The sequence below is a fragment of the Mastigoproctus giganteus genome, chromosome 13 (genome assembly GCF_048544385.1).
Source record: "Mastigoproctus giganteus isolate SK-2022 chromosome 13, ASM4854438v1, whole genome shotgun sequence".
NCBI classification, from domain to species: domain Eukaryota; kingdom Metazoa; phylum Arthropoda; class Arachnida; order Uropygi; family Thelyphonidae; genus Mastigoproctus; species Mastigoproctus giganteus.
The window spans coordinates 140253551-140280874 of NC_143587.1; the positions used below are offsets into that span (position 1 = coordinate 140253551).

Sequence of the window (27324 nt, forward strand, 5' to 3'; positions counted from 1 at the left end):
ACACCTCAATGAGATTACCTCTCAGATGCCTAGTCTTCAGATGCTGCAATTTGCAGAACTTAAGCCTTTCTTGGTAACAGCAACCCTTTGTTCAATTCACCAATCTTGCTGCCCTTCTTTGGATTAATTCCAGAAGCTCTACATCCTTCCTAAAATGAGGCCTCCAGACCTGTATGCAGTACTCAAGGTGTGGCCTGACAATTGCCTTATACAAGGGAATAATCACCTCCTTATATCCTAGCTAGTAAAATTCCTGTATATCATTGACAAGACACCATGAGCTACTCTTGTAGCCTGCTGGCACTGCTCAGAAAACTTCATATCTGACTGCGCAATTACACCAGGTCTTTTACATTCTCCAATACCCTGAGTGCATTACCTCAGAGTTGGTACATTACTCTGGGATTACAGCTACCCATATGCAGTGTTTTACATTTGTGAATGTTAAACTTCAGTTGCCACCTCTCAGCCCATCTGCTATACTTTTCTAGATCCTGTTGCAGTAGAGTACTGCCATTACTGTCATTAACAACCCTGCCAACCTTCGTGTCGTCTGCAAACTTTTTTTTTTTTTTTTTTTTATGAGAACCCCAAACACGAGAGGTATTATAACCAATAGTACTTAGTACCGTGCTTGGGTTGGAGGTTGAGAAGACGAAAGAAGATATTTGTTGATATTGGACTTGAACTTCTGTAGATTGTAATTTTCAGGAAATACGTATGAAGGAAGGTTGTTCCAGAAAACGGCAGTTGAATGAATAAATGAGGAAGATGAAAAGTTGGTTCTGTGGGTTTGAAGTTGGACAGTAAATGGATGTTGCTGGTGGCGGCACATGTTTGGACTGTTTTGAAAGAGAGAGCGGGAATTATAGAAGCCAATTCAGAAGAACAGTGCCCATGGAAGTATCTGTAGAAGAGGCATGCAGCAGAAACAGTGCGTCTATGAGAAAGCGAGTGGAGAGACTCTGTTAGAGATGAATCATTAATTAACCTAACTGCCCTCTTCTGAATGGAATCAAGAAGCCTGAGAGAGGTTTTGGGGGCACCACCCCAGATGTGGGACCAATATTCCATGGTAGCGCGGATTTGCGATTTATACAGAGTGAGCAGCTGTTTGGGAGAAAAGTAACGCCGAGAGCGATAGAGAAAACCAAGTTTTTTAGATGCAGAGGAAGCAATATTTGTAATGTGCTTGTGCCAAGAGAGATTAGAAGTCAGGATAATCCCCAAAAGAGATACATCATTTTGCCTAGAAATTGGAGTGTCACTAAAGATAAGCATAGGAGCTGAAGAATCCTTTTTGCGAGATATAAGACAAGATTGAGTTTTAGAAGGGTTGAAATCAACTAAGTTGTCTTTGCCCCACTGGAGAATTACCTGAAGATCGGCAGTTAAGGAATTGGCAGCAGATTTTCGAGAACTTGAAGCTGATTGAGCTGGACAAGGTTTCTCAAAATGGAAAGTTGAATGCAATGTGCTATCATCGGCAAAACTATGGATAGGATTTCCAGTCACTGGGAGAAGGTCATTGATATACAAGAGGAAAAGAGTGGGGGAAAGAACTGAACCTTGGGGGACACCGGCATTAGTGGAGAAGTTAGAAGACAGAGAGCCATCTACCATCACCCTCAGTGAGCGATCTGAGAGAAAACTGGATAACCAATTACTAAAAATAGTTGGCAAACCATAAGATGGAAGCTTGTTTAGAAGACCTTTATGCCAAACACGATCAAAAGCCTTTGAGATGTCAAGAGCAACTACTTGTGTTTTACCAAACCTTTCCATTGAATTAGTCCATAAATGGGTAACATAAGCCAGAATATCACCAGTGGATCGACACTGACGGAATCCATACTGGCGATCGTTGATCAGACGGAAGGTTTCTAGGTAGTTTAAGAGTTGGCGGTTAATTGATTTCTCTTACTTTAGAAAGAGTAGCAGTAATTGCAATGGGACGATAATTGGATGGGAGGGATTTGTCACCCTTTTTAGGAACTGGCTGGATATGAGCAAATTTCCAAGCAGAAGGAAAAACACCTTTGGAATAAGAAAGTGAAAAAAGGCGGCAAAGAATAGGAGTAAGTTCAGGAGCACAGGTTTTGAGAACAAGTGGAGAAATACCATCAGGACCTGGAGCTTTCTTAGCATCAAGATTCATCAAAATCCTTCTGATATCCTTTTGACGGAAGACCACAGGAGGCATTGAATGGAGCGTGTTAGGAATGGTGGGAGGTGTTTTACCAAGATCATTAATACATGAGCTCGAAGAAAAATGGGATGCTAGCAGGTCAGCTTTATCCTTGGCTGAAGTGACAACACAACCATCTGGTTTGGACAGAGGTGGGAGCAGAGATGGGCAAAAGTTGCGGCCAATAGCTTTGGCAAGAGACCAGAATGCTCGGCTACCATTACGGCAAGAAGCAAGTTTTCTACTCTTAGCCTGTTCAAACTCTAGTTTGGACTGATTAATAACTGCTTTACAATTGTTGTGAGCTTTGGTGTAGGCAGAAAATGAAACTGAAGAATTAGAAACAAGCCAATTACGATATGCAACGTTCTTCTCTTGGACAGCCTTAGCACATTTATTGGAAAACCAAGGTTTAGATAAAGGACGAGATTTTAAAGTGGAGTGTGGGATAAAGGATTCCATTCCTGCAAGAATAATTTTACTGACACGATCTGAGCAAACGTTGACATCAGAAGTTTTGAAACAGTAATCAGACCAAGGAAAAGAAGAAAAGAAGTCACGCAGGTCATCCCATTTTGCATTCTTGTAATGCCAAACAATACGAGGTTGGGAATAGCCATGAGATAAAGGTTCCATTGGAGAAGAGACAATCACCAAGTTGTGATCTGAAGTGCCTAAAGGACCTCTCACTTCAACCTTGTACTTAGAAGGGTTGTTTGTGAGAAAAAGATCAAGCGTATTGGCTGTATGATTAGGATTGTCCGGTATTCTTGTAGGTAAATGAACAATCTGTGCTAGGTCATTAGTACAGTAATACCCCGACTTACGCGAACTCCAAGTTACGCGGTTCTTGATTTTTTCGTTTGGCAACGCTGCCGCCCACTATCTTCAAGGTCGTTTTTCATATGTTATCGATATACGGTGCGATGGCGGAGAATGAGAGCGAAAGATGAACAAAATTCAACTTTGCTGCTTTTATGTTTTTTTATATCAGTGAAGGGGAAACACATTTCACCATAATAACGTAAAAACCAACACAATTCCAGCTATCGGTATAATCGCAAATGCAATTAGATCGAGTTTACTACCAGTTTATAACAGATTTCACTAGCAGAAACGCAACTGGATTTTTATTGTTTTATGGTAGTAACCCCTAGAAATGTGAGGTGTTAATAGCATATCTCTGCCTTTATGGTGTTGTTTATTCAGTTGCTACATGCGCGCAGCTTTGTTTATGCGTATCAAGCGTGCCTCCTCGTTTTGTAATTGTGCTTTATTCCCTAAAAATGAGTAAAATACTTAATTAAAAGGTGTGAAAAGGAAGCGTCCTGGTGAAGACACTGCAGATTCAGAGAGAAAAAGAAAAGCAATTATCGATAAACAGAGGCAGACTGGATCAAAAATTCTTACCCGGAAAAATTTATAGTGGCCTCATACTATGGGGTTTATGGCCAAAATCACACTGGCCCACCGGGGTTTCCCCGGTAAGGCTTATGGCCAGTCCGAGTCTGTCGATAGAGAAAAAATATAAAATTGTGAAACGCTTTGAGCGAAATGAAAGACCATGTGATATTGCACGTGCTACAGGCCTAAACGAAGCAACGGCGAAAAGCACATGACAATTGCAAACTTGACAGGTTGAAAATTGAAAAGGGCTCAATTGTAAAGGGCTTAAAAATTTTAGAAAACATAGACTCCAACGAAGAACGCGTTATAGCTACAAAGCAAGGAATAAAAAAATTATTAGCTTGCTACGAAGAAATTCTGCGTGAAAAAAAGAACGCGCTGTGTCGTCAGATGAATTTGTTAGATTTTATGAAGCCATCGACATCGAAATAACTTTTTAACGTAAGTCATTTGTTTTTTAATACATATTTTGTATTAATATGTATAAAGAACTGCAATTTTATTAATATTTTTCTTCTAAACTAGTGTTTTTGTTAGTCCTTGGTCCCAATTAAGCAAAATTTATATGTATTTATATGCAAAGATGTACCCCGACTTACGCGAATTCGACTTACGCGATTTTCGTCGGACCCACCTATTGCGTAACTTCGGGGTATTACTGTAATTGCAAAAGCCTCAGCATCTCGACCTGCTGGGTCGGTGTGACTAGAAAACGGAAGCCAGCTGGAGTTGTGAACGTTAAAATCACCAAGGAAAATTACCTCACTGTTAGGAAAGTTGGACTGGAGAAAGTCAAGTTGCAAAGAAAGGAAGTCAAAGAGCTCCAAGTGATTAGTGGAGTTGGGAGAACGGTAGAGACAACAGATGAATTTTACACAATGAGGTAGAGAGATTTTAAGCCAGAGAAGATCAAAGAGAGGAGATTCCAAATTGCCAAGTCTCTGACAGGGAATATCAGAACGGACATATGCACAAGTACCACCTTTGAGGCGAAAGGAATCATACAGCAAATAATTTGGACATCTGAGATGAGCAGTAGTTGAATCAACTGATAACTGAGATTCAGTCAGAAAAAGTACATGGGGTTTGGAAGACTGCAAGTGGAAATGGACATCGTTGAGATTAGAATTGAGACCACGTATATTTGCGAAATGAATTAGGAAGTCCTTGGGAGGTTTAGATCTTTTCGCAGATAAGCTTGCTCTATTATTTTGACAATTCATGGTGTATTCAATAGTAAGAAAAAGTGGGTGGGACATGCTGTATGAAGTAATGAAATTTTTGGATATGGCGTACATGTGGTAAGAATATACCCAGATCCTTGACATAACGTGGCCTCGACAATGCTCCCCGCATACACACTACTCGGACTCCCTCCAGTCACTATCTGGCAGAGTAGAGGTAGCAAGATTATACACTAGCTGATCCGGAAGCTTCCTAGAGAGTTACCAATAGGTTCAGTCCAGTGTACTAACTAGCGGCCGGCCTGCGAACACCGTTTTAGAGCTGTACCCTCGAAATGTAAGGAATATTGGATCTCGCCACGACATTCATCATAACCTCAAAAATCATCAATCATACTGCATGATGGAAGAGATAGGGAAGGGTTGGCCGGAACTTAGCTCTAGAGACTAAACATGGGTTCCACCACTTCAAGCCTCCAATAAGCAAAGTGGTGGTATTTCACCGGTTGATGAGAGTCATCTACCACCTAGTACAGCCTGGTAACATAGAGGGGTGGCGTTCCTCCATGTGGTGTGGGCGCCACACCTCGACCCCTGCTTACGTTGGTTCACACCTGGGTGGTCACCCACAATGTACTTGTGCATGACGGTTATACCCAGGATTACTAACTTGGACATTAACCCTGGTATACCTTCATCAATATCACTGATAAATACAGAAAACAACAATGGGCCCAACACCAAACCCTTGGGTACTCCACTAATAAGGTTAGTCCACAGAGAGCAGTGTCCATCAGTTACCACTCTCTGTCTTCTATCAACTATCCACTCAACTATCCCTTTATCCATAGCAGCAATTTGCCCTTAACGCCATTCTGCTCCAATTTGTACAGCAGTCTACCATATGCAACAGTATCAAAAGCTTTCCTAAAATGCAAGTACAGTAAACCCCTGCTATTCGCAGTCGCTGATTTAATATAAAATGAAACCTAAAAAAATGTGAATTTTAAAGCGCCGTGAACATTTTCCGCCATAAAAAACCATTGGTGTGGCTAAAATTATCTTTCCCGGTCAAAACAGTGATCAGTGGGCTGGGGGAGAGGGGTGACAAAATCGCGAGCGTGGATGTTTCTCACTAATCCTTGTTCAGTATGTGTTATGCGCTTGTCATGGAAGGTTTAATCGTTTGCTTTTAATTTATATGCTTCTAAATTGAATAAATTTATCAATTTATAAATTGATATGCTTACAAAAGTGATAAATCTATACAGACTTTTTCGAGTGTGTTAACGGAAGAAAGTGACTTTATTGTGGACAAATTCTTCTAACCAGTATAAAAATATGGCTATGAATAACAAGGGAAATGTGAAAAGATCAAAGAAGGTGATGACATTAGCGAATAAAACTGAGTTATTAGACAAAATTTCTAATTGTGAAAGTGTCTCCTCAGTGGCAAAACATTATAAAAGCAATGAGTCAACAGTGCGATCAATCAAGAAATTGGAAGAAAAAATCTGCCGTAGTGTCCGTGAAAGCGCGCTAATCACGGTCAGACATGACTTCCCCTTAACAATCCTTTTTCAGCTAGTTTTGCATACATGGTGGTTATAATTAAAGTTCATAATGTTAGCTATTCAAGTGGCAAATCACTTAGAGATGAAATTTAGAGAGACAGTGTCTAGACCAAGGTTGCCCCGTGCAACAACAATAAACAGCAACTAACATTTCTGAGAATGTGTGTTGAGAAGAAATTCTAGGAGGTAAGCATCAGAAATTAAACAATGTGAAATAAAATTAAATGTTTTAAGCCTTTAAATTTTCTTTTTCCTCTTGCTTGTACTACTAAAATAATAGCTATTATTGAAAATAATAAAACTCCAATGACTTTTAAAAAAATATGTCCATAAATTAGCGAAAGCAAAACTGATTAAGCTGCGTCAACTGATGTTCATTTAATGATGTGGTTCCCAAACTACCGTCCTCAGACCTGAAGAGAAAAAGCCCATTTCTCTTCAGGTCTGAGGGCGGTCAGCAGCACAGTCTGATGATGGGTATCGGCAAGATACCCGAAACGTCAGAATATTGTATATATTAGTTTAGGCTATGCTTAATAAAATATATATTAAAAACTCCACGTGGTAAAAAAGTGGTTAATTATACATATTTATAATTATTAAAACTCATTTCATTAAGTTTAATCAACTGAAGATCAACATGATCTTTAGGGTTGAATTTGAAAGTGTCTGCAATTCTGACCAGACACGATTGGAGGGAGTATATGATGAGAGCCTTGTCGATTGATTCGGCACTGGAAAGATTGTGCAAGGATAAAGGGGTAGAATTTTTTTCAGCCTGGTCTGTACTTGTTAACAGGAGAGACTGCTTCTACAGGGATGGGATACACTTAAATAGAAAGGATGCAAGAATATTTGCTGATGCTATCGAGGAAGTGTTAGGTGGGTCGGAAAACTGCTAGCTTGGGGGGCATACAAAGACGAATAGATTAACAGTAGCCACTGGCAGAGGTGAAAGTGATTCTTGCACTAGTTCTATTGAAATGCGCAGCAGCGTGGAAAACAAGATGCAGGGTATTTCAGAGACTGCTGGGAGTCATTGCGGTACACATAAACACATGGGTTGTGTTAGAGAAGCTAAGAATAGGAACAGGTGCATGTATACTTGTATGTACATCAATGCCAGGAGTTTGGTAAATAAATTTGATGAATTGGAGATATTGCTCAAAACATCAAAGGCAAATATTGTCGGGATATCAGAGACATGGTGTCACACAGATATAAGGAATGCAGAGCTGGAATTTGGGGAGTACAATGTGTACAGAAAGGACAGACAGGATAGCAAGGAAGGAGAGGTTATGCTATTAGTTAAGAAATACATAAAATCCAAGGAAGTGAAGGCAGTCAACATCGCTGGACAGTGCAGTGTCGAGTCAGTTTGGTGTGACATAAGAACTGAGAAATTAAAATTGAGAGTAGGAGTGTGCTATAGGCCTAACGACTCTGATGAGTATAATAAGAAACTGTACTGGGAAATAGTGGGCCAGTAAATCAGAGAGGCTTATAATGGGGGATTTTAATTTCCCAGATATTGACTGGAATTTGTCGGTTGGTCACTCATACACTAGCAAGGCTTTTGTGGATTTATTGGATGATTGTTTTCTACATCACCATGTTTGGGAGGCAACTAGAGGGAGTAATACTCTTGATCTGATTATCAGCAGTGATTCTTCATGAATTAAGAATCTGCAGATAAAGGAACTACTAGGTGGCAGTGATCACAGTGTGCTGCAGTGGGATATACTCAAAGAGGTAACTATCATTAAGGGTAAAGGGAAGGGTTTTTGCTTTTGTAAAGGCGACTACGATGGTCTGAGACAGTATTTAAATTCTATACAGTAGGACCAACTGATGATGTTACCAACAGCAAATTCAAAATGGAAAGCATTCAAAGAACTTATCTTGTAAGCTACTAGACTTTACATACCAATTAAGAAATATTGTTCAAGGTTTAGGCCTAAACGGGTGTCAGATGAACTAATGAGACATATGGCAGAGAAGAAAAATGCATGGGATACATATAAATTAATGGGTGACATGGAAGCCTATGATAGATATAAGCTGGTCTGTAACCAAGTCACAAAGGAGATTAGGCAGGCAAAGGCAGATTATGAGAAATCCTTGTCAAAGGATGCAAAGAAAAACAGAAAAGAGTTCTTTCCCTATGTAAACTCTAGAAGGAGAGGGATGAATCAGATTGGTCCACTGGATATTGATGGTTCAACAGTTGAGGATCCTGCTCAGATGGCTAACAAACTAAACGAGTATTTTGCATCTATATTCACACAGGAGGAGTTATTCAGGAAGGGAAATGCCAGAGGTGAAGTAAACTCTGGCAGTGAGCTAGATTTTGTAATAACTGAGAGGAAAGTGGAGGAGAAATTGTTCAGAATAAACATAAAAAAGGCACCCTGGGTGGATGGGTTCTATCCAGTTATATTAAAGGAGGCAGCAAAGAAAGTAAGCAAACCCTTAGCCATAATTATGAGAGCTTCTTTGGACTCAGGGGAGGTACCCATAGACTGGAGTTGTGCAAATGTGACTCCAATTCACAAAGAAGGATCAAAGGCTGACACAAGTAATTATAGACCTGTGAGTTTAACTTCTGTTCCAGGAAAATTAATGTATGCACTGGTTAAAGAAGCACTGCAGGATCATCTAGATAAGACTTCAGTCACAGCTCGGACACAGCATGGTTTTGTTAAGGGAAAGTCTGGCCTGACCAATTTGATTGGATACTATGATGCAGTCACAAAAGAACTGGATGCATTGAATAACTTTGATATTATATATTTGGATCTTAGAAAGGCTTTTGATACTGTTGCGCATGGAAGACTGCTGCACAAATTGGAGCAGTGTGGCATTGGAGGCAAATTGCTGCTATGGATAAAGGGATGGTTGAGGGGGAGAAGACAGAGAGGGGTAATCGATGGACACTGCTCATCATGGACTAATGTTGTTAGTGGAGTCCCTCAGGGTTCAGTATTGGGTTCATTATTGTTTTCTGTATTTATAAATGATATTGATGATGGTATATCAAGCTTAATGTCCAAGTTTGCAGATGATACAAAGGTTGGCAGGGTTGTTAAGGACACTACTGATGCTATGCTGCTGCAACAGGATCTGGAAAAGTTGAGCAGATGGGCTGAGAGGTGGCAAATGAAGTTTAACATTGACAAATGTAAAGTACTACACATGGGAAACAGTAACCCCAGAGCAACATATCAACTCTGTGGTACTACACTGACAGTGGTAGAGAATGAAAAACACCTGGGGGTAATTGTGCAGGCAGATATGAAGTTTTCTGAGCTACTCTTGCAGACGGGCTGCAAGAGTAGCTCATGGTGTCTTGTCAATGATATACAGGAATTTTTCTACAGGGATAAGGAGGTGATTATTCCCTTGTATAAGGCAATGGTCAGGCCACACCTTGAGTACTGTATACAGGTCTCGTTTCAAGAAGGATGTAGAGCTGCTGGAACGAGTATAGAGAAGGGCAACAAGATCAGTGAATGGAACAAAGGGTTGCATTTACAAAGAAAGGGTTAAGTTTTGCAAATTACAGTGTCTGGAGACTAGGCACCGGCGAGGTGATCTGATAGAGGTGTATAAAGCCTTGAATGGTTTGAGTATGCTCAATGCCGATGGGATTCTTCCTCTTGCTCAGAATAATCACCTGAGAGGGCATAAATTCAAATTGAGGAAAGACATGTACGGAAATTTGCCTTTAGCCAGCAGGTAGTTGGTTAGTGGAACAGACTTCCACCTCTTGTTGTGGAAGTTGATAGTCTAAATAAATTTAAGGCTCAGCTGGACAGGTATTTCGAACGAACGTAGTGGTGAAATGGGAGTGGTGTTTTTTTTTTTTTTTTTTTTTGGCTGATGCTGCATAAGCTTGCTTTCTTGCATCATATGCCTCTACTAATGCTAATGATTCTGCAACATCTCTATAAAATTGTTTTTACATTCACACAATAAAAAAAGGGAAAAAAAAAAAAGTCCCACCACATGGTAATAATCATGAGTGCTGTTGCAGTAATTTATGCTGGCATGCTGAAGTGAACCTGTAAAGTATTGCCTAGATATTCTCTGGATGACAAGAGGAGTTTATATCGAAGTGGACTAACGATGTTAATGAGGATATGTTCTTCTCAATAAAGAAAACTCCTCCACACCTGTTCTGATTCCCCTTTTCACAGTGATTCTAAAGTTAGAAAAGTTTCTTGTGGATGTCCTGTAATTTAAAATAAAATTTTTAACTTAATTTTAATTTCAGAGAAGTTTTAGTAACTTTTTATTTCTAATAAGCTTATGTAGAGGGCCTATCAAAAACTTATTTTTATTTTTTTGTAATAAGCTTAGTTTCAATTTTTTTTTTTTTTTTTTTTTTGTTAATTTCCACTAAATTTTTGGGTAGAGCAGGTTATAAGTTAACCAAAAATATATCATATACCCAGATTTTGTTTATAATAAACATTTGAAAATTACATAATGAAAAATTCTACTGAATTAACAGTAGAATCCTTCATTATGCAATTTTTACAACGGCTGATTTGTGAAACAGATTTCGATAGCAATGATTCTAATCTGCAACTCTACTTCATTTTAACGAGATACTGGAACTGTAACTAAATAACAAAACAACTTACATTTACAATTCTTAATAAAAAATTGCATATATGAATCTTTATATTATATTCACTAAACCGAAATAAAGTTCATCACCTGCAATTCTTGCAAAATTGTTGCCGCCTCTTCAATGTTTCCTTCTTCTTCTTTCATTTTGGCTAATTTATGAGTCAGCCTTGCTCTTTCTACTTCTACATAAATCTAAAGTTTAAGCAAAAAAAAAAAAAGTATATGCATTTTCAAGCACAATTTTCTGTATGGAAGTAATTTTTATCAAATATTATCAGATTCTCTCTATGTACACTAAATTTCTGATCCATTCAAAGTTGAACAAGATCAGTAAAGACATGCACAATTATAAAATCATTGCTTTTATTGTTAAACAGAAACTCTAGTCTTATAATAATCTGTTAAAAAAAGGAATTTCACTTTTCAATAAATATGTCAAGTTACACTGCAGGTACATACATTTGTGTGGCACACTAATGTATGTTCATTACATTATCATCTACTGTCTTTACTGTCTCTACACCAGAGAGAGAGAAGATAAAGATAGATATTAGCCATATGGAGCTCAAAAACTAAAAATAACTAAATAATAAAAAAATAAATAAGTAAGTCGTATATACAGTGGGTCCCCAACATCTGATGGTAATTCGTTCCACAAAACCCACTGTATGTTGAAAATATTGTAAGTTGAAACCAATAATACATTGATTTCCTGTAATTCGTTCCCCAACAACACATAAAATAGGTATTTCTTACTTCATTTTTACATTAAAAATGAGTGTTTTATAAAGATTATTTAATAAACAAAGAAACTGTCCAAAGTGGACTGTGTTTGATGACTTTTTTTGTAGCTTCCTGAAGTAAGAAATGACTTCATATTCCATTTTGCCCATTGTGAGTCCAGTGTTTTCAATGTCGGGGTGTTTTCTTTACTACTTCTCTTAAACGCTCCCAACAAGAAATGACAATCTTCAACTCTTCAGCTGACACTTTTTGGGTGTCTTTTCCTTCCTCTTCCTCTCCCTCTCCAGTGTCACTCTCCGTAATTTTCTCGAACTCTTGTAGCTCCTCTGTTGTTAGTTCATGCCCATGAGCCTCAATAATGTCCTTCACACCCTCCTCACCAACCTCCAAATCCACTGATTTACCAAGAGTGACAACATCATTTGTCAAAGCACTATCATCTTCAAATCTGTCAACTTTATGGATAATTAAAGGCCAGATGTTTTTCCAGGCTGAATTTAAGCGCCTGGTGAAAACATCATTTCAAGAACTTACAATCAGCCTCAACACAGTCCAGCATGTTGAACTTCGACCTTAAAAATTTTAGGGTGACAGCATTTTCACCAGAGGTCGCTGCAAAAAACTTGTGAACATTTTCATGGTGTCGATTTTCTTGAAGTTTGCAATCACTTGATGGTCCATTGGTTAAAGAAGAGGAGTGGTGTTGGGTGGAAAAAATTTGACTTGAACAAAGTCAAATTGGGCCTCAAGAGATTGAACAAGTTTGGGATCATGGCCTGGCACATTATCCAGCAGGAGCAATGCCTACATAGGAAGCTTATAACGTTTTACTGAAGGACAGAAAACTTCAAGCTCCCATTCACTGACGACATACAGTATTGTGTAACCCAGGCCTTCCTTTTACTGCACCAAAACACTCCCAGCATGCCTTTATCAACTTTTTGTTGTTTAAATACTCTGGGGGTGTTAGAGTGACACACAAGCAAAGGCTTCAGCTTAAAATCTCAAGAAGGCACTGGCACCCAACAGGAGAGTGAGCCTATGTTTCATAGGCTTATGCCCAGGTAAACTAGCCTCATCCTTAGTGATGTACATTCTGGGCATTCACTTCCAGAAGAGGCCAGTTTGATCCTGAAAAAGTTCATGTAAACATGTGTCTGATTCTGACTGGTTGCAAAGCTTTGGCTGTTTGAATTTTACATTTTAGTATTTTTCACCACTGAAAAATCTGATCGATTTTAAAAAGTTTCAACAGTTTCATAAAAATTCAGAGCTCTGTAACTGTTCAGAATCAGACATACTTGTTAAGACTTTTTTTTTTTTTTTTGTTACTTGTTTAGGCACAACCCTACATTAAAAGTCTATATACATATAAATGGTATATATATTTATATACATAATTTGTGCATGTGTTTTTCATGCTTAATGGTTCCATAAATCTGAAAACTGAAGGGAATAATAGTTTTATTTTCAGCAGAATTAATAAAAGTCTCCCAAGACAGCAAGACAGAAAAAATACAATGCAGAGAGAGATGTTCATTATCATATTATTTCAACATCTGCTTTGAAATATTACCCTATCCTTTACTTAACTGCTGCAGTGAGCCAACACAGCTCAGTACTAAGAGTTTAGTATTCATATAACTTTCAGTAAATTTTCAATAGAAGTTTTTCTTTCACATACTGCTTGGCTGCGTGTTTATATTCAATACTGTCCAATGTTCAGTACAAGACTGTTGAGTGAGGCTGCTTACTGTCAAATCAGGAGTCAGTGAGTAAGTGAACAGCAGATCTGCCTTGTTGGAGATGTTATTCAATTAAAAAAATATATTAAAAACTTCAGGTTGACTCATGAATGACAGTCACTTTTAAAGTGAGTGTAAGCTCAAGCCTGTTACTAGAGAAGCAAGGATTTCCCAAGACAGCAAGAAGAAAAAATAAAATGCAGTCAAGCAATAATTATCATATTATTTCAGCTCCTTTGTTGAAATATAACACCATTTCTTTACTTTAAAAATAACTGTTTTCCTTTGTATTTCAAAAGGTAATAGTACCTGTACTAACTGGAATCAATATTTATATGAGTTGTTTGCAGGAATCATATTTTTGAAAGATGACAGCACAAAAGCTTCAAAAATTGGAGAAGATCATACTTATCTCAGTTGTCTGATTTGGACTTACAAAAGACAAAATTGAAGAATTTTGTGAAATAAATTCAGACCCAGAATTTGTGAAACCAAATCAAGTAATACATACACAGATGTAGAAGATATTATTGCATCAAAAAGTAATGACAGATTTTATTTACGTTCTTCAAAATCTGATTTGATTTTTGACAATAATTTCACTCTAGTTCTGGACAATAAAGTCAAAATAAGAATATATTAATGCATATTAATGTATTATCTTTTATATATATATATTTCTTTTATCTTTTTCACCCAATCCCCTTAAAACCATGCAAAGATCAAATCTTTCTAAGATTATATATATAGCCTTTCCTACTTCAAATTCAGGAGTTTGTTCCACTAATAAATTCAGAATTGGCTGATAGTGCTTTGCAAAATGATTGTTCACCTGACCAATTAAATGATACCCAACCAAAAATGCTTAACATTTAATAGAAGTACAGACGCTAAAAATAAAGTTACAAAAAAACAAAAATTAATAAATAAATAATACCTTTCCAGCTGTAACAGTCCTTAGTGTGTCTATAAATTTCAGCATAGTTTCCTTATCAGGTAGTTGATCTACATAAGTACAGCATTCCTGTATCATTTTAGTAATAGCCTGCTTAATCTGACTTCTTCTTTTAGTTAAAAGGACAACATTTTCATTCAAAGCTTTCCAATCCCGGGCCTGATAGCAAAGTTGAACTACAGCCACTAGAACTCTACTAGTTGAGTGGGTATCTGCACCCTGAAAACCAAATAGACTTTTTAAATGCATCCTTATAATATTCAATACTGTCCAAAATGCATCAAGATATAACAATTCACGAGTAAACAACACAGAAATTTAATGACATAATACATTTGAATATGTAAAAAAAAAAAAAAAAAGTTTGTATACTCAATTAATAATTAATTAATTAGTGCCTGTCTACAAATTAAAAATTATTATTTATACAGAAAATAGATAGTATGAATCAGAGCTGTACTACTCAATATGTTCTACATTGATAATAATATTAGTAAAATAATAAGAGGAGTTTACCTCAATATAGTGCGTAGAACACTTCCGTATGATACCCTTCCAGAAATTAAAACGGAAAAATCGACAACTTACCGGTACATTAGAGTAAAATATAAATAATGTACCGGTAAGTTGTCGATTTTTCCGTTTTAATTTCTGGAAGGGTATCATACGGAAGTGTTCTACGCACTATATTGAGGTAAACTCCTCTTATTATTTTACTAATACTTATACAGAAAATGTAGAGGCATCTCCCTTGAACTGAACATCATAAACAATTAAGGACTACAATCACTATCTATTAAAAAGAAGTTGGTTAATATCTGCAATGCACTACATTTCGTGTGGGTTCAATTATTTTTTCTTAAATTGATTTTTTGTTTCTTTTTCTGTGATTAATAGAAGTGAAAAGTAAATATAGTTATCTCCTTATGAGTTAAGATTATAACTTTATAGAAGACTTAAAACTACAGTTTTACATTCTCTAACCTACAATTTAATGACAACTGCATACTTTTCCCATATATTTTTAAGTTTCTTTTCTCTTTCTATATATGTATCTTTTCATAAGTGATACCACATCCACAAGTCTTACATAACAATACATGTTACATGCACACAGACTGTCAAAAGGCTAGCAATATTGCATTAAAACTACATTTAATGTATGAATTTCTTTTTTCCATACTGTTTGTAGGAAAAAAAGAAATAATTGCCAGATTTCTATTAGTCAGATTTTAATGAAATCTGGAATGACTCGACAAATATTTTTAAAAGGCCCAAATATAAAATTTCAAGAAAATCCATCAACTGGAAGTCCCTCTGTTATATGTGGATGAATGGATACTCAGATGGACATAAAGACATGTATACATATATATTATGCAAATATATAATGTGCCTTAACAAGGTAGTGGAATGTTTACTCAAAGAGAAAAGATTTATATCTATCATTCTAATAAAGAACAAAACTGTTCTTCGCAATGCATGCTGTTTAGCTTTCACATTGATGGCTACAGAATATGAAAATGACAATTTTGTGTATCTTTTTTTAGTATCTCCCAACTGACATATAATACCATGTTGAAAGTTGGCAGCTGTGCTTAAATTTTCATTTAATTTTTACTTTTGTGTATTTTACTTTTACAAAGTGATTGCAAGATCATTCAAAAAGAGGTAGTAGTAGTATTAGGCAAATGATTATGTATTGATTATTTCATATTTATTTTTATTTTTACATTGATTATTTTAAGTGAAATCATGGATAATTGATTATTATCCATGATAAGTGATTTATAAATTCACTTATCATGGATATTTCCATATGATTGCAGATGCTGGATTTGAATTTTTCAGCAACCAATGCAGGCATTGCCACAAAAATAGAGTGGTAAGTTAGAGGCTTTATTAGAGTGGCAACATTTTTCATTTGCTGCAGTTGGCCTGGATCGTTCGCTGTACACGCCTGGCCATAAGTTATACATAATATTGTCCCATACTATGTATCGATTTTGATATTGTCGCTTTCTGGGGAAAGCAGTATGACCTTCAGAAAGATATTTGAATGGTGTAAACATTGATTATTTTTAACATATTACTTTTCTGAAATATGAAAACAACATTTTTTTTTTAAATTTTGATTTTATTAAATAATTCATCATTATAAATAAAACCATTATGGCAGTTTTTTGATAACTCTATAAACTGTACGCTTAAATTTTTTAATATACATGCACTATCCATAAGTTGAAGTACTCAGTATGCATAATGACTGACAACCAGCAGAAAAAGTGCATGAAGACAAATTGTGGCAATCAATTGTCAGTAGACTATTATAAACTGATTGATGAAAAGAAAACCAAAAAAAAAAAAAAAAAACCAGTAAACCCTTACTAATGAACACATAATTCACACTGCCTTCTTTTTGTATGTATATATTTCACGCAGAACAGAGATTTTTTCTAATGAGAATTCAATGATACAAACATACCTTTCAAGGAAGAACCACAAAACTTGCTTTTGTACACAAAAGCAAAAATTAATCATTTCATATTAATTCTGCATACAGGTTGTAATATTTAGTCTAGTTGTGACTGACATGTAAATTAACATAAACCAATAGGTCCAAAACTCTTTCGGTCACTGTCCCCTTGGTTCCATAAATTCATCAAACAGCGTCACCTATAATACCATATAAAAAGCATTAATCAGCCTAGAAGTTTGCATGACCCACCAAGGAAAACAATAACACAATAAAATTCAAAACAGTAACAATTAATAGCACATTTATCTAAAATCCAATTAAAACTTTTGTTTAATTAATTCAACAAAATAGATGAACTTGATCCAGTGATACTAGCTTTTCAAAGTCTGATAGTCACTGAGCAAATACAGTCAGTTCTGCTATAACATGCATTTTTCCAATGCAAATTTGCTCCAAGCTGACTGATATATTAGGGAACAATGCAGGTATAACACAATTTTCGGGTTGGCTCATGTGCAATTTCGTCTGCAAATAACACCAGGTGAACGTAGCAACCTGCGCAGCAATACATACAAGTTTACAAAGCTTAAAAAATGTCAAATGTATGAGAGCTGTATTTCCCATTTACTTCATTTGTTTTGGTCGTCGACAAACTGTTGTCAATCGCTGTATTCACAGGATATTAGTGTTAGTATTAGTAGAGGCACATGATGCAAGAAAGTAAGCTTACACAGCATCAGCCACAAAAAAAAAAAAAAAAAACCTTCCCATTTCAATGATCCATTAGTTCTAAATGTTTGTCTAGTTCTGTTGAATTTATTTAAGCTATCAACTTCCACAACAACAGATGGAAGTTTGTTCCAGCAATCAACCACCTGCTGGCTAAAGGCAAACTTCCACACATTTATTCTACAACTGTCTTGACTCAGTTTGAATGTACGCCCCCTCAGGTTTGTAATCTGAGCAAGAGGAAAAATCCCATCAACATTCAGCCTGCTCAATCCATTCAATACCTTGTATATCTCTATCATATTTTGCAAATTGCAGAATTAAGCCTTTCTTCATAAGAGCACCCCTTTGTTCCCTTACCAGTCTAGTTGTCCTTCTCTGTACTCATTCTAGCAACTCTATATCCTTCCTAAAATGAGGCTTCCAGACCTATATGCAGTACTCAAGGTGTGGCCTGACCATTGCCTTATACAAGGCAATGGTCTTATACAAATCACCTTATTATCACTGCTCACAAAATTCTTGTACATCATTGAAGACCCCATGACCTACCCTCACAGTCTGTCTGCACTACTCAGAAAACTTCAAATCTGACTGCACATTTACCCCAGGTCTCTTTCATTTTCTGGTGCCTCCGTAGCCAGGTGGTCAGGAGTAGCAGTGCATAGCACACGCTTCTTGATTAGACCGGGGTTCGAGCTCGTGACCACCAAATACGGAGGATGCGGAAAGGTCAGGGAATGACCACTGCATATCTCGGGAGCAATATGGCCTTAGTTGCTAATGCTCCTAAAAACCAAATAACAAACAATCTCTCATTCTCCACTACCCTGAGTGTAACACCACCAGTTGGTACATTTCTCTGAGGTTACTGCTGCACATATGCAATACTTTGCATTTGTCAATGTTAAACTTCGGTTGCCAGTTCTCTGCCCATCTGCCCAACTTTTCCAGATCCTGTTGCAGCAGAATACTGTTATTACTGTTATTAACAACCCTGCCAACCTTCGTATCATCTGCAAACTATGACACTAAACTTCATATATCTTCAATATGAAGATATATGAATGTAGATATATGATAAATATACAAAACAACAATGGGCCCAACATCGAACCCTGAGCGACACCACTAATAACATTAGTCCTTGTAGAGCCGTATCCATTGGTTACCACTCTGTCTTCTCCCACTCAATCATCCATTTAATCCATTGTAGCAACTTGCCCTTAATGTCATACTGCTCTAATTTGTACAGTAGTCTCCCATGTGCAACATTATCAAAAGCTTTCCTGAAATCCAAGTATATCATATCAAAATTATTTTTTGCATCCAGCTCCTTCGTGACCACATCATAGTATCCAATCAAATTGGTTAGATAAGACTTCCCCTTGACAGACCCATGCTGTGTCTGAATTATTACTGCTGTCTTGTCTAGATGATCCTGCAATGCTTCTTTAACCAGTGCCTCCATTATTTTCTCTGGAACAGAAGTAAAACTAACAGGTCTGTAATTATTCGTGTCACCCTTTGATCTCCCTTTGTAAAATGGAAATATGTTTGCACATTTCCAGACCGTGGGGACTTCCCCCGAGTCCAAGGATGCTCTCATAATTATGGCTAAGGGTTTGCTTACTTCCTTTGTTACCTCATTTAATATAACTGGATAGATCTCATCTACCCTGGTATCTTTCTTATGTTTAACTTCAACAATTTCTCCTCCACTTTGCTCTCAGTTATTACAGAATCATTTAACTCCCTGTTAGAGTTTGATAAACATCTGGCCCTCTCCTCCTTGAATAACTCCTCATGTGTGAATGTAGATGCAAAGTACTCATTTAGTTCAGCAGCTATCTGAAAATGATCACCTACAGTGAAACCACTGATATCAAGTGGTCCAATCTGATTCATCCCCTTCCTTTTAGAGTTTATATAGGTAAAGAATTCTTTGCCGTTTTTCTTTGCATTCTTTGCCAAAGATTTTTCATAATCTGCTTTCGCTTGCCTAACCTTCTTTGTAACTTGATTACAGACTAACTTGTATCTACTATGGGCTTCTGTGTCTCCTGACAATTTATGTGCATCTCATGCATTTTTCTTCTCTGCAACGAGTCTCATTAGTTCATCTGACATCCATTTGGGCCTAAACCTAGAGCAGTATTTCTTAGTTGGAACAAAAAACCTAGTAGCTTCCAAAATTATTTCCTTGAATGCTTCCCATTTAGAATTTGCTGTTGGTAACATCATCATTTGGTCCCACTGTATAGAACTTAAAAAATCTCAGACCACTGTAGTCACCTTTACAAAAGCAAAAACCCTTCCCTTTATCCCTGATAGTAGTTGCATCTTTAAGTAAATCCCACATCGGTACACTGTGATCACTGCTTCCTAGTGGTTCCTTTATCTGTAAATTCTTAATGCATGAATAATCACTGCTGATAATTAGATCAAGAGTGTTACTTCCTCTTCTTGTCTCTCTAACATGCTGCTGTAGAAAACAATCATCCAATAAATCCACAAAAGCCTTGCTAGCGTGCAAGTGACCAACTCAGAAGGTCCAGTCTGTATCTGGGAAGTTAAAAATCCCCCAATTATAAGACACACTGATTTACTGGCCTACTCTATTTCTCTGTATATTGTACTCATCAAAGTCATTAGGCCTATAACAAACTCCTATCCTAATTTTTGCTTTCCCAGTGCTTATTTCACACCAAACTGACTCAACATTACATTGTCCATCTATGTCAACTGGATGCCACTTCTTTAGATTTTGTGTTTATTAACTAACAGGATAACCCCTCCTCCCTTCCTATCCTGTCTATCTTTTCTGTACACATTGTACTCCCCAAATTCCAATTCTGCATCTCTTATATCTGAGTGACACCACGTCTGTCTTAACCCGCACTTCAAATTCATCAAATTTATTTACTATACTCTTTGCACTGGTGTACGTGCAAGAATACAGGCACCCGTTCTTACTCTTTGTTACTCTAACACAGCCCATGTATTTACTTGTTTCATGACTCCCAGCAGCTCCTGAAATCCCCAGCAACTTGCTTTCTGGGCTGCTGCTCATTCCAATAGAAGTGTAAGAATCATTTCCACCTCTGCCTACGGCTACTGCTAATCTATTAGTCTGTGAATGCCCCCCAGGCTAGCAGTTTTTCGACCCACCTATCATTGCCTTGATAGCATCAGCAAATATTCTTGCACCCTTTCTATTTAAGTGTATCACATCCCTGTAGAAGCAGTCTTTCCTGTTAACAAGCACAGACCATGATGAGAAAAATTCTACACCATGAGCCTTGCACAATCTCTCATCACGGTCTCATCGTATACTCCCTCTTATTGTCTGGGCAGGATTGCAAACACTTTCAAATTTAACCCTAACTTGTAACTTTTTTCAACACTGACCTGCACCTGCTAAGTAAATCCACAGATCTCCTACACAATGTCATCAGTGTCAACGTGTACAACGATATCACTTTTTGTGCCCTTAAAAGATATCTGCTCTACAACGTTATCAACTTTTGCCCCTGGCAGACACACCCTGGTCCTATTCCACCTATCCTTTTTTTGCACAATATATTTTCCGTTTCCCTGACAATTGAGACAATAACTAGCTCCTATGGGACCAGCACATTCTGCCCTGAAGGTTGCCGCTGTGGTGTTGCCTGGTGCATAAGAGTGAGCTCTGGCATTGAGTTGGACAGATGAGAGCTTGATGGGCCCCCATTTTAATATATTCAAGAGCATATACCCAACTCGTCAAGCTCTCATAGATACTCATCAGAATGCTGAGTTGACGCCTAATTTCATCACATTCTCTGCACCTTGCACACACAAAGACATCTGCCATGGCTAGATCATGTCCTATTCAGGAGAGATCCACAAACATGTTGCATTTTGCACATTTTTTAAGACTGTGATGCATTGGAGAATCGTCCCCTTCGGTTCTCCCTTGAACCACAGCACTTTTGCTATTTGGTGCTCGTTGCTTTGCTGCTCTAGTCTGGGGCATGATTTCCGTTTAAATACAATTTAATTAACAATAAAAATTAGAAGGATTTATAAATTTAATTAATAATTGCCAATACTCTATTAAGCTAACAGATTCCTACTACAGTTCTATGTATTACACTCTATTTTAATATTATATCTTACGCTATCAAGTTCGAGATATACATAATGCTATTCCGTATCGATACTACACAATGGCAGAAAGTTTCAAATGGTACAAGTTTTACCAATACTAAGTAATAACCCACAAAATCTCTATCTAAGTTCAAAATAAACTTAAGTATCATAACTAGGAATATAAAGCTACTTCTAGAAAATAAATTAATATCCCAATTAAGTCAACAAAATGGTAAAAATTTAAGACAAACTTCTCTATTAGCTGGAGCTGTAGGCCAACTCATGTTTTCAGGAGCTCACATTTTTCAGTTCAAACAGAAATCTCTTGAGGCGTGATAGCATGAGCAGAGGAGTATATTTCTGGAGGTCACTGCCATAAAACAATAAAAAAAATTTTTGGTCCCAGTTTATTGTACTTTTCTGTTACCGCAATCTAATTATAAACGGGTAATAAACTCAATCTTATTGCATTTGCGATAATACTGATAGCTAGAATTCTGTGGGGTTTTACATTATTATTATTTTGAAAACAAATTTTCAGAATCTTCTGTTCATTCCTATTTTTTAGGCTTCCTATTTTTAATGCGTGAAATTGTTACTGCGTATCTCACTTGTGCAATTTGTGCATGCCATGTTCGTCATTACTGATTGCTTATCTTTTTTACTGTTTTTAATTTTACAATCCAAAAAAAAGTCAGTGAACAGAAATATCAATTAGTATGTATATATTACAGTGCTATATTTACTGTAATATTTATTTATTTATTTATTTGTTTATTAAAAATTTAAGATGTTTAAACCTGTGTTGGCAATTTTATTGGGTTTCTAACTTTTTTTTAACACACTGAACATTTTTTGTTTTGAGTGCTCTGTCCCTATTTTTCCTGTAAGCCCTGTTGTTTTTAATGTGCGAAATGCCATAACACTGAGATTTTTAGGAACACGTGTACCGTGTTATAACAGAACTGACTGTACTTCACTGTTTAAAAAAGTTCTTAATGCGATGGTTCAGCTTAATGAAGTGATACCTGATTCCCAATATCTGGTTAAAAGTCACTTAGCAGGAGTCTTAAATCACAGCATTTAGTAACCTCAAGTCGGTTTCTTTGCTTGGGGAGAAGTTGTATGACCACACTAAAACTAGCATAAAATATTTACACAGTTGGTCCTCGACTTACATAACTTTGGATTTATATAAATTTTGTATATATATACGTACTAACTATACATACATATTTATATTACTGTTCACTGACTTTCTTTTTTTTTTTTTTTGGATTGTAAAATTTAAAACCGTAAAAAAAAAAAAAAAAAAAAGCAATCAATAATGAGGAATACAGGAAACACAAATGGCAAAAGTGAGATACGGAGTTACAAGTTTATGAAGAATATTTTGTGGAAAGGGAAACATATTTCAGCATAATATCATAAAAAAACCCACAGAATTCCAGTATTATTGCAAATGCAATTAGATAGAGTTTATTACCCATTTATAATATAATTGCTTGTTTGTTTGTTATTTGGTTTTTAGGAGCATTAGCAACTAAGGCCATGTTGCTCTGGGGATATGCGATGGTCATTCCCTGACCTTTCCGCATCCTCCGTATTTGGTGGTCACGGGCTCGAACCCTGGTTTAATCAAGAAGTGTGTGTGCTAAGCACTGCTGCTCCTGCCCACCTGGCTATGGAGGTGTCTAATATAATTGCACTAACCGAAAACTGCAAATTGTTTTTATTGTTTTATGGTAGTGATCTCCAGAAATGTGCTTTAGTAAAATGTGAGCTCGTGTGAGGTGATAATACAGTGTGTTTCTACCTTAACCCTGCCTTCAGTAAAAGTTCTTTACAGAAAATTTCATTTTGACCATTATCATGGTGCTCACTAAGAGAATAAGTGACAGTGGTACTAGTAAATCTACCAAGGAAAGGAAAGTAATCGATTTGGATCAGAATATTAAAATAATAAGGATGTATGAAATTGGTCAAACATTAACAAGCATTGTGCAGAATTTAGATTTGTCAGGGTCAACAGTGAACACAATAATAAAGGATAAAGACAGAATATGTGAAGGGATCGGCACCAATGAAGTCAACTATAATAACCAAGGCTAGAACGGGAATAATAAACGAGATGGAAAAGTTACTTATTTTGTGGATGGAAGACCAGATCCAAAAAGACATCCCCTTAAACCTCCATCTGATCAAAGCAAAGGCTCATGGCATTTTTGAGGATCGTCTGGAGAACAGCGATTATACTGAAACCACTTTTGTTGCAAGTCATGGTTGGTTGGTTTGATAGATTCTGTAAGAGAAGCGGATATCATAACGTTGCCATAAGTGGCAAAGCAGCAAGCGCAGATGGCGAGTCTGCTGAAAAATTCAAGGGCAAATTGGATGAGATTATAAGTGGTGGTTATTTGCTGCAACAACTATTTAATGTGGATGAGACTATTCTTTCTTGGAATAAAAATGCCTAGTAAGACATATTTCTATTGAAGAAAAGTCGACGTATGGGTTTAAGCTAAAGACAGGGTAACACTCTTAGTGGGGTGGAGGTTAACATAGCAGGTTATAAACTTAAACCTTTAGTGGTTTATCACTCAGAAAACGAGCGGGCTTTTAAGGGCATTGACAAGATATCGCTTCCTGTACACTTCAGGGCAAACTCAAAAGCCTGGTTGACAACAACCAAGTTCAAAGAATGGTTTCTAAATGTGTTTGTCCCTGAAGCTGAAAAATAATGCTTACAAATGTCAGTACCTTTTACAATGCTCTTGGTCATCCTAAATATCTAGATGATCTGCATGACAACATCAAGGTGGTATATTTCCCTCCAAATACAACGGCTTTGATTCAACTAATGGATCAGAGAGTTATCCAGGCATTCAAAGCTTATTACATATGGACAACATTTTCTGAGGCTGTAAATGCAACAGAGCAAGAGAAGATGGATCTGTGGCAATTTTGGAAGAAGTTTAACATCCTTGATGGAATACATAACATTTAAAAGTGCCTGGAATGATGTGACAACTTGTATGAGTAGAGTTTGGAAAAAACTTCTAAAACATTCAGAGCTTAACAATGAAGACCTCAACCAAGATGAGCTGATGTCTTCTGTTACCAAAGAAATTGTAAACTTAGCCCAGGAGTTGCAGCTGGTCCTGGAGGATGAAGATGTATGCGAGCTTGTGGATGAACAAGGTGAAGATTTAACAACAGAAGACCTAGCCCAATTGAACGCGCAAAGAAAAGCCGAATCCGTTGAGGAATCAGAGAAACCCAAGAAGCAGTTTAAATTAAAGGAAATGGCAGAAGTGTTTCATAAAACTCAGGAAACTTTCATAAAACTTTCAAAAAAAAAAAAACATACCAAACAGCTGAAATTCGAAAATTTCACGTCACATACTACCTCCCTGACTTCTACTCAGCCTACAACACCCTCTGATTGATGTATCTTATTAATGCTTTAGGTAAATTTTAAGTTACCTTCAGTTTATCAGCTGACTTTGATTCATTGTGTGGTTTAGACCAATTTTCTTAAATATGTACACTTTGGTTTTGATTCCCGTAGTAGCCCTTATAAAGCCTACACAGATTACGAAATACATGTTTTTCCTTTTATGTTTTTTTTTATGTGCTACTCCGGCTACTTGACTGCTGTCCCCAGATAAAGTTTTGAGATATTGTTATGGTATATAATTATTTTTTTCATTCTTCTGAGGATATTATGTGGTTTTTGTAATTTTGGCATATCAGGCATATAGTAGCAATATTTTATTAGTCATTCCCAAGTTACATAAAACTTGACTTATGTAAGAAGTTCTGAAACATATCTATTATATATGTTGGGGACTTACTGTATATAAAAATCGATAGCTATTACTAATAATTTGCTATCTTGTGACAAATCTGAATTGTAAATACAAAATAACCAAAGGAAATAGCTTTGAAAGCAGTAAGAGCAGCAAAACTTTAAATATGAAGTGCAGAAGGTGTTTCACCCTAGGCTGTAGCCTGGTCAATCGTAAATATTATTATTTATTCAGTTTTAACTCCTGTACAGTGTACAGTAGGAGAATTCAGTTTTAACTCCTGTACACTAGGAGAATTATACAGAAATACAAAAAGGGTTACCATTATACAGAAATCTTTTGCCTTTGTCATCTCTTTAGACATTATAGAAATAAGCAATTAACACGCTTGGAGGGGCCCATCTCCACTTCCTCCCACACCTCCGCCATCCTCTTGTCTTTTAGTGTCCCCCTTATGTACTCCCACCCCATTTGGCAATATTGCCCACTTTGGGAACCACGGACAAGCAATGAAAGGATTCAAGGGCTCAATTATTCTAAGAGGAAGAATTTAGCCATATTTTCAGATATTATATTAACGAAGTATGATTAAGTTAGGATTATTACTAGAAGACACTTTTAGCAACTAGAATTATTAAATTTTTAAGATAAAAATCATTAAGAATATTAACTTACAGTTCTTGTTTGCTTTTCAAGAGCCATGAGAATATCCAGTGCTTCAGAAAGCCTTCCTTCCTACACAAAGTAAAAATAAAAGAGCATGCTTTATAAAATACCATTATTTATTTATATAGCAAAAGGTGGACATAATTACAATCTACTTCTTAAGCAATCAGTATTCTATGCAATTAAAAATTCTATCAGACAAAATATTTCATCAGTAACAGTGCATTTGCCAAAAGCAACTATGCCCAAGGTCTATGGCAGCTTTGAGTCATTGTTATGTTTCAAGTGTGGTGAAATCTAGTTGATGTTGACATGCAAGTTAACAATAGCTAACTCCTATATCTACTAAGGCAAATGAAAAGAAACAACAGAAATTTAAACAATATTCTGAAGAAATTAAAATTTATATGTAGTAAAACAGTAAAATTTTTGCATACAACGTGAACAAAACTAATAGATACATTGGCTATGCAATGAACTTGTATTCACATTGACTTCCCAACTGTAAATGGGCATCTTACTAACCTTTGAACAAATACTGTAAATGGGCATATGTTCAAAGGTTAGTAAGACTGAAAGTTTTGTGTCAATCAATAGAAGTAATTATTAAGATGTACTCAAAACTTAATTCCTGGAACATCTCAAACAGTCTAAACAATGGCGCTTTCATTAGGCCTGTCTGAGAATTAAAGCTGCAATGAAGTTCTATTGTGCTGGTGTTATAATGTAAACATGCACACCATGTTTATGTTATACAGTATGTTGTTGTTTTTTGGTTTTTAGGAGCATTGGCAACTAAGGCCATATTGCTCCGGGAATATGCGGTGGTCATTCCCTGACCTTTCCGCATCCTCCGTATTTGGTGGTGACGGGCTTGAACCCCGGTCTAATCAAGAAGTATGTGCTACGCTCCTTCCCACCTGGCTGTCGCTCCTTCCCACCTGGCTATGGAGGCGCCTTATTATACAGTATTATTGATGTAATCTGCAAAACTGCTGATCTGATTTTTTGATGTATCTAAATAATTTTTAACTTTCAATATGAGAAATAAAAGGTGTGATGAATGAAG

The 27324-nt window shown here is 36.7% G+C and overlaps 1 protein-coding gene across 1 annotated transcript in view; it reads right to left on the bottom strand.

The window, feature by feature from the left end:
* Rpn5 (regulatory particle non-ATPase 5) overlaps nucleotides 1-27324 on the bottom strand; it is an 85375-nt gene that overhangs the window by 34614 nt on the left and 23437 nt on the right. Inside the window, exons 2-4 of the mRNA XM_090387986.1 lie at nucleotides 26265-26324; nucleotides 14418-14654; nucleotides 11079-11183 (exon numbers count right to left, since the gene is read on the bottom strand). Of these exons, the coding sequence (XP_090244112.1) occupies nucleotides 11079-11183; nucleotides 14418-14654; nucleotides 26265-26324 (402 nt within the window). The remainder of the gene's footprint in view (nucleotides 1-11078; nucleotides 11184-14417; nucleotides 14655-26264; nucleotides 26325-27324) is intronic.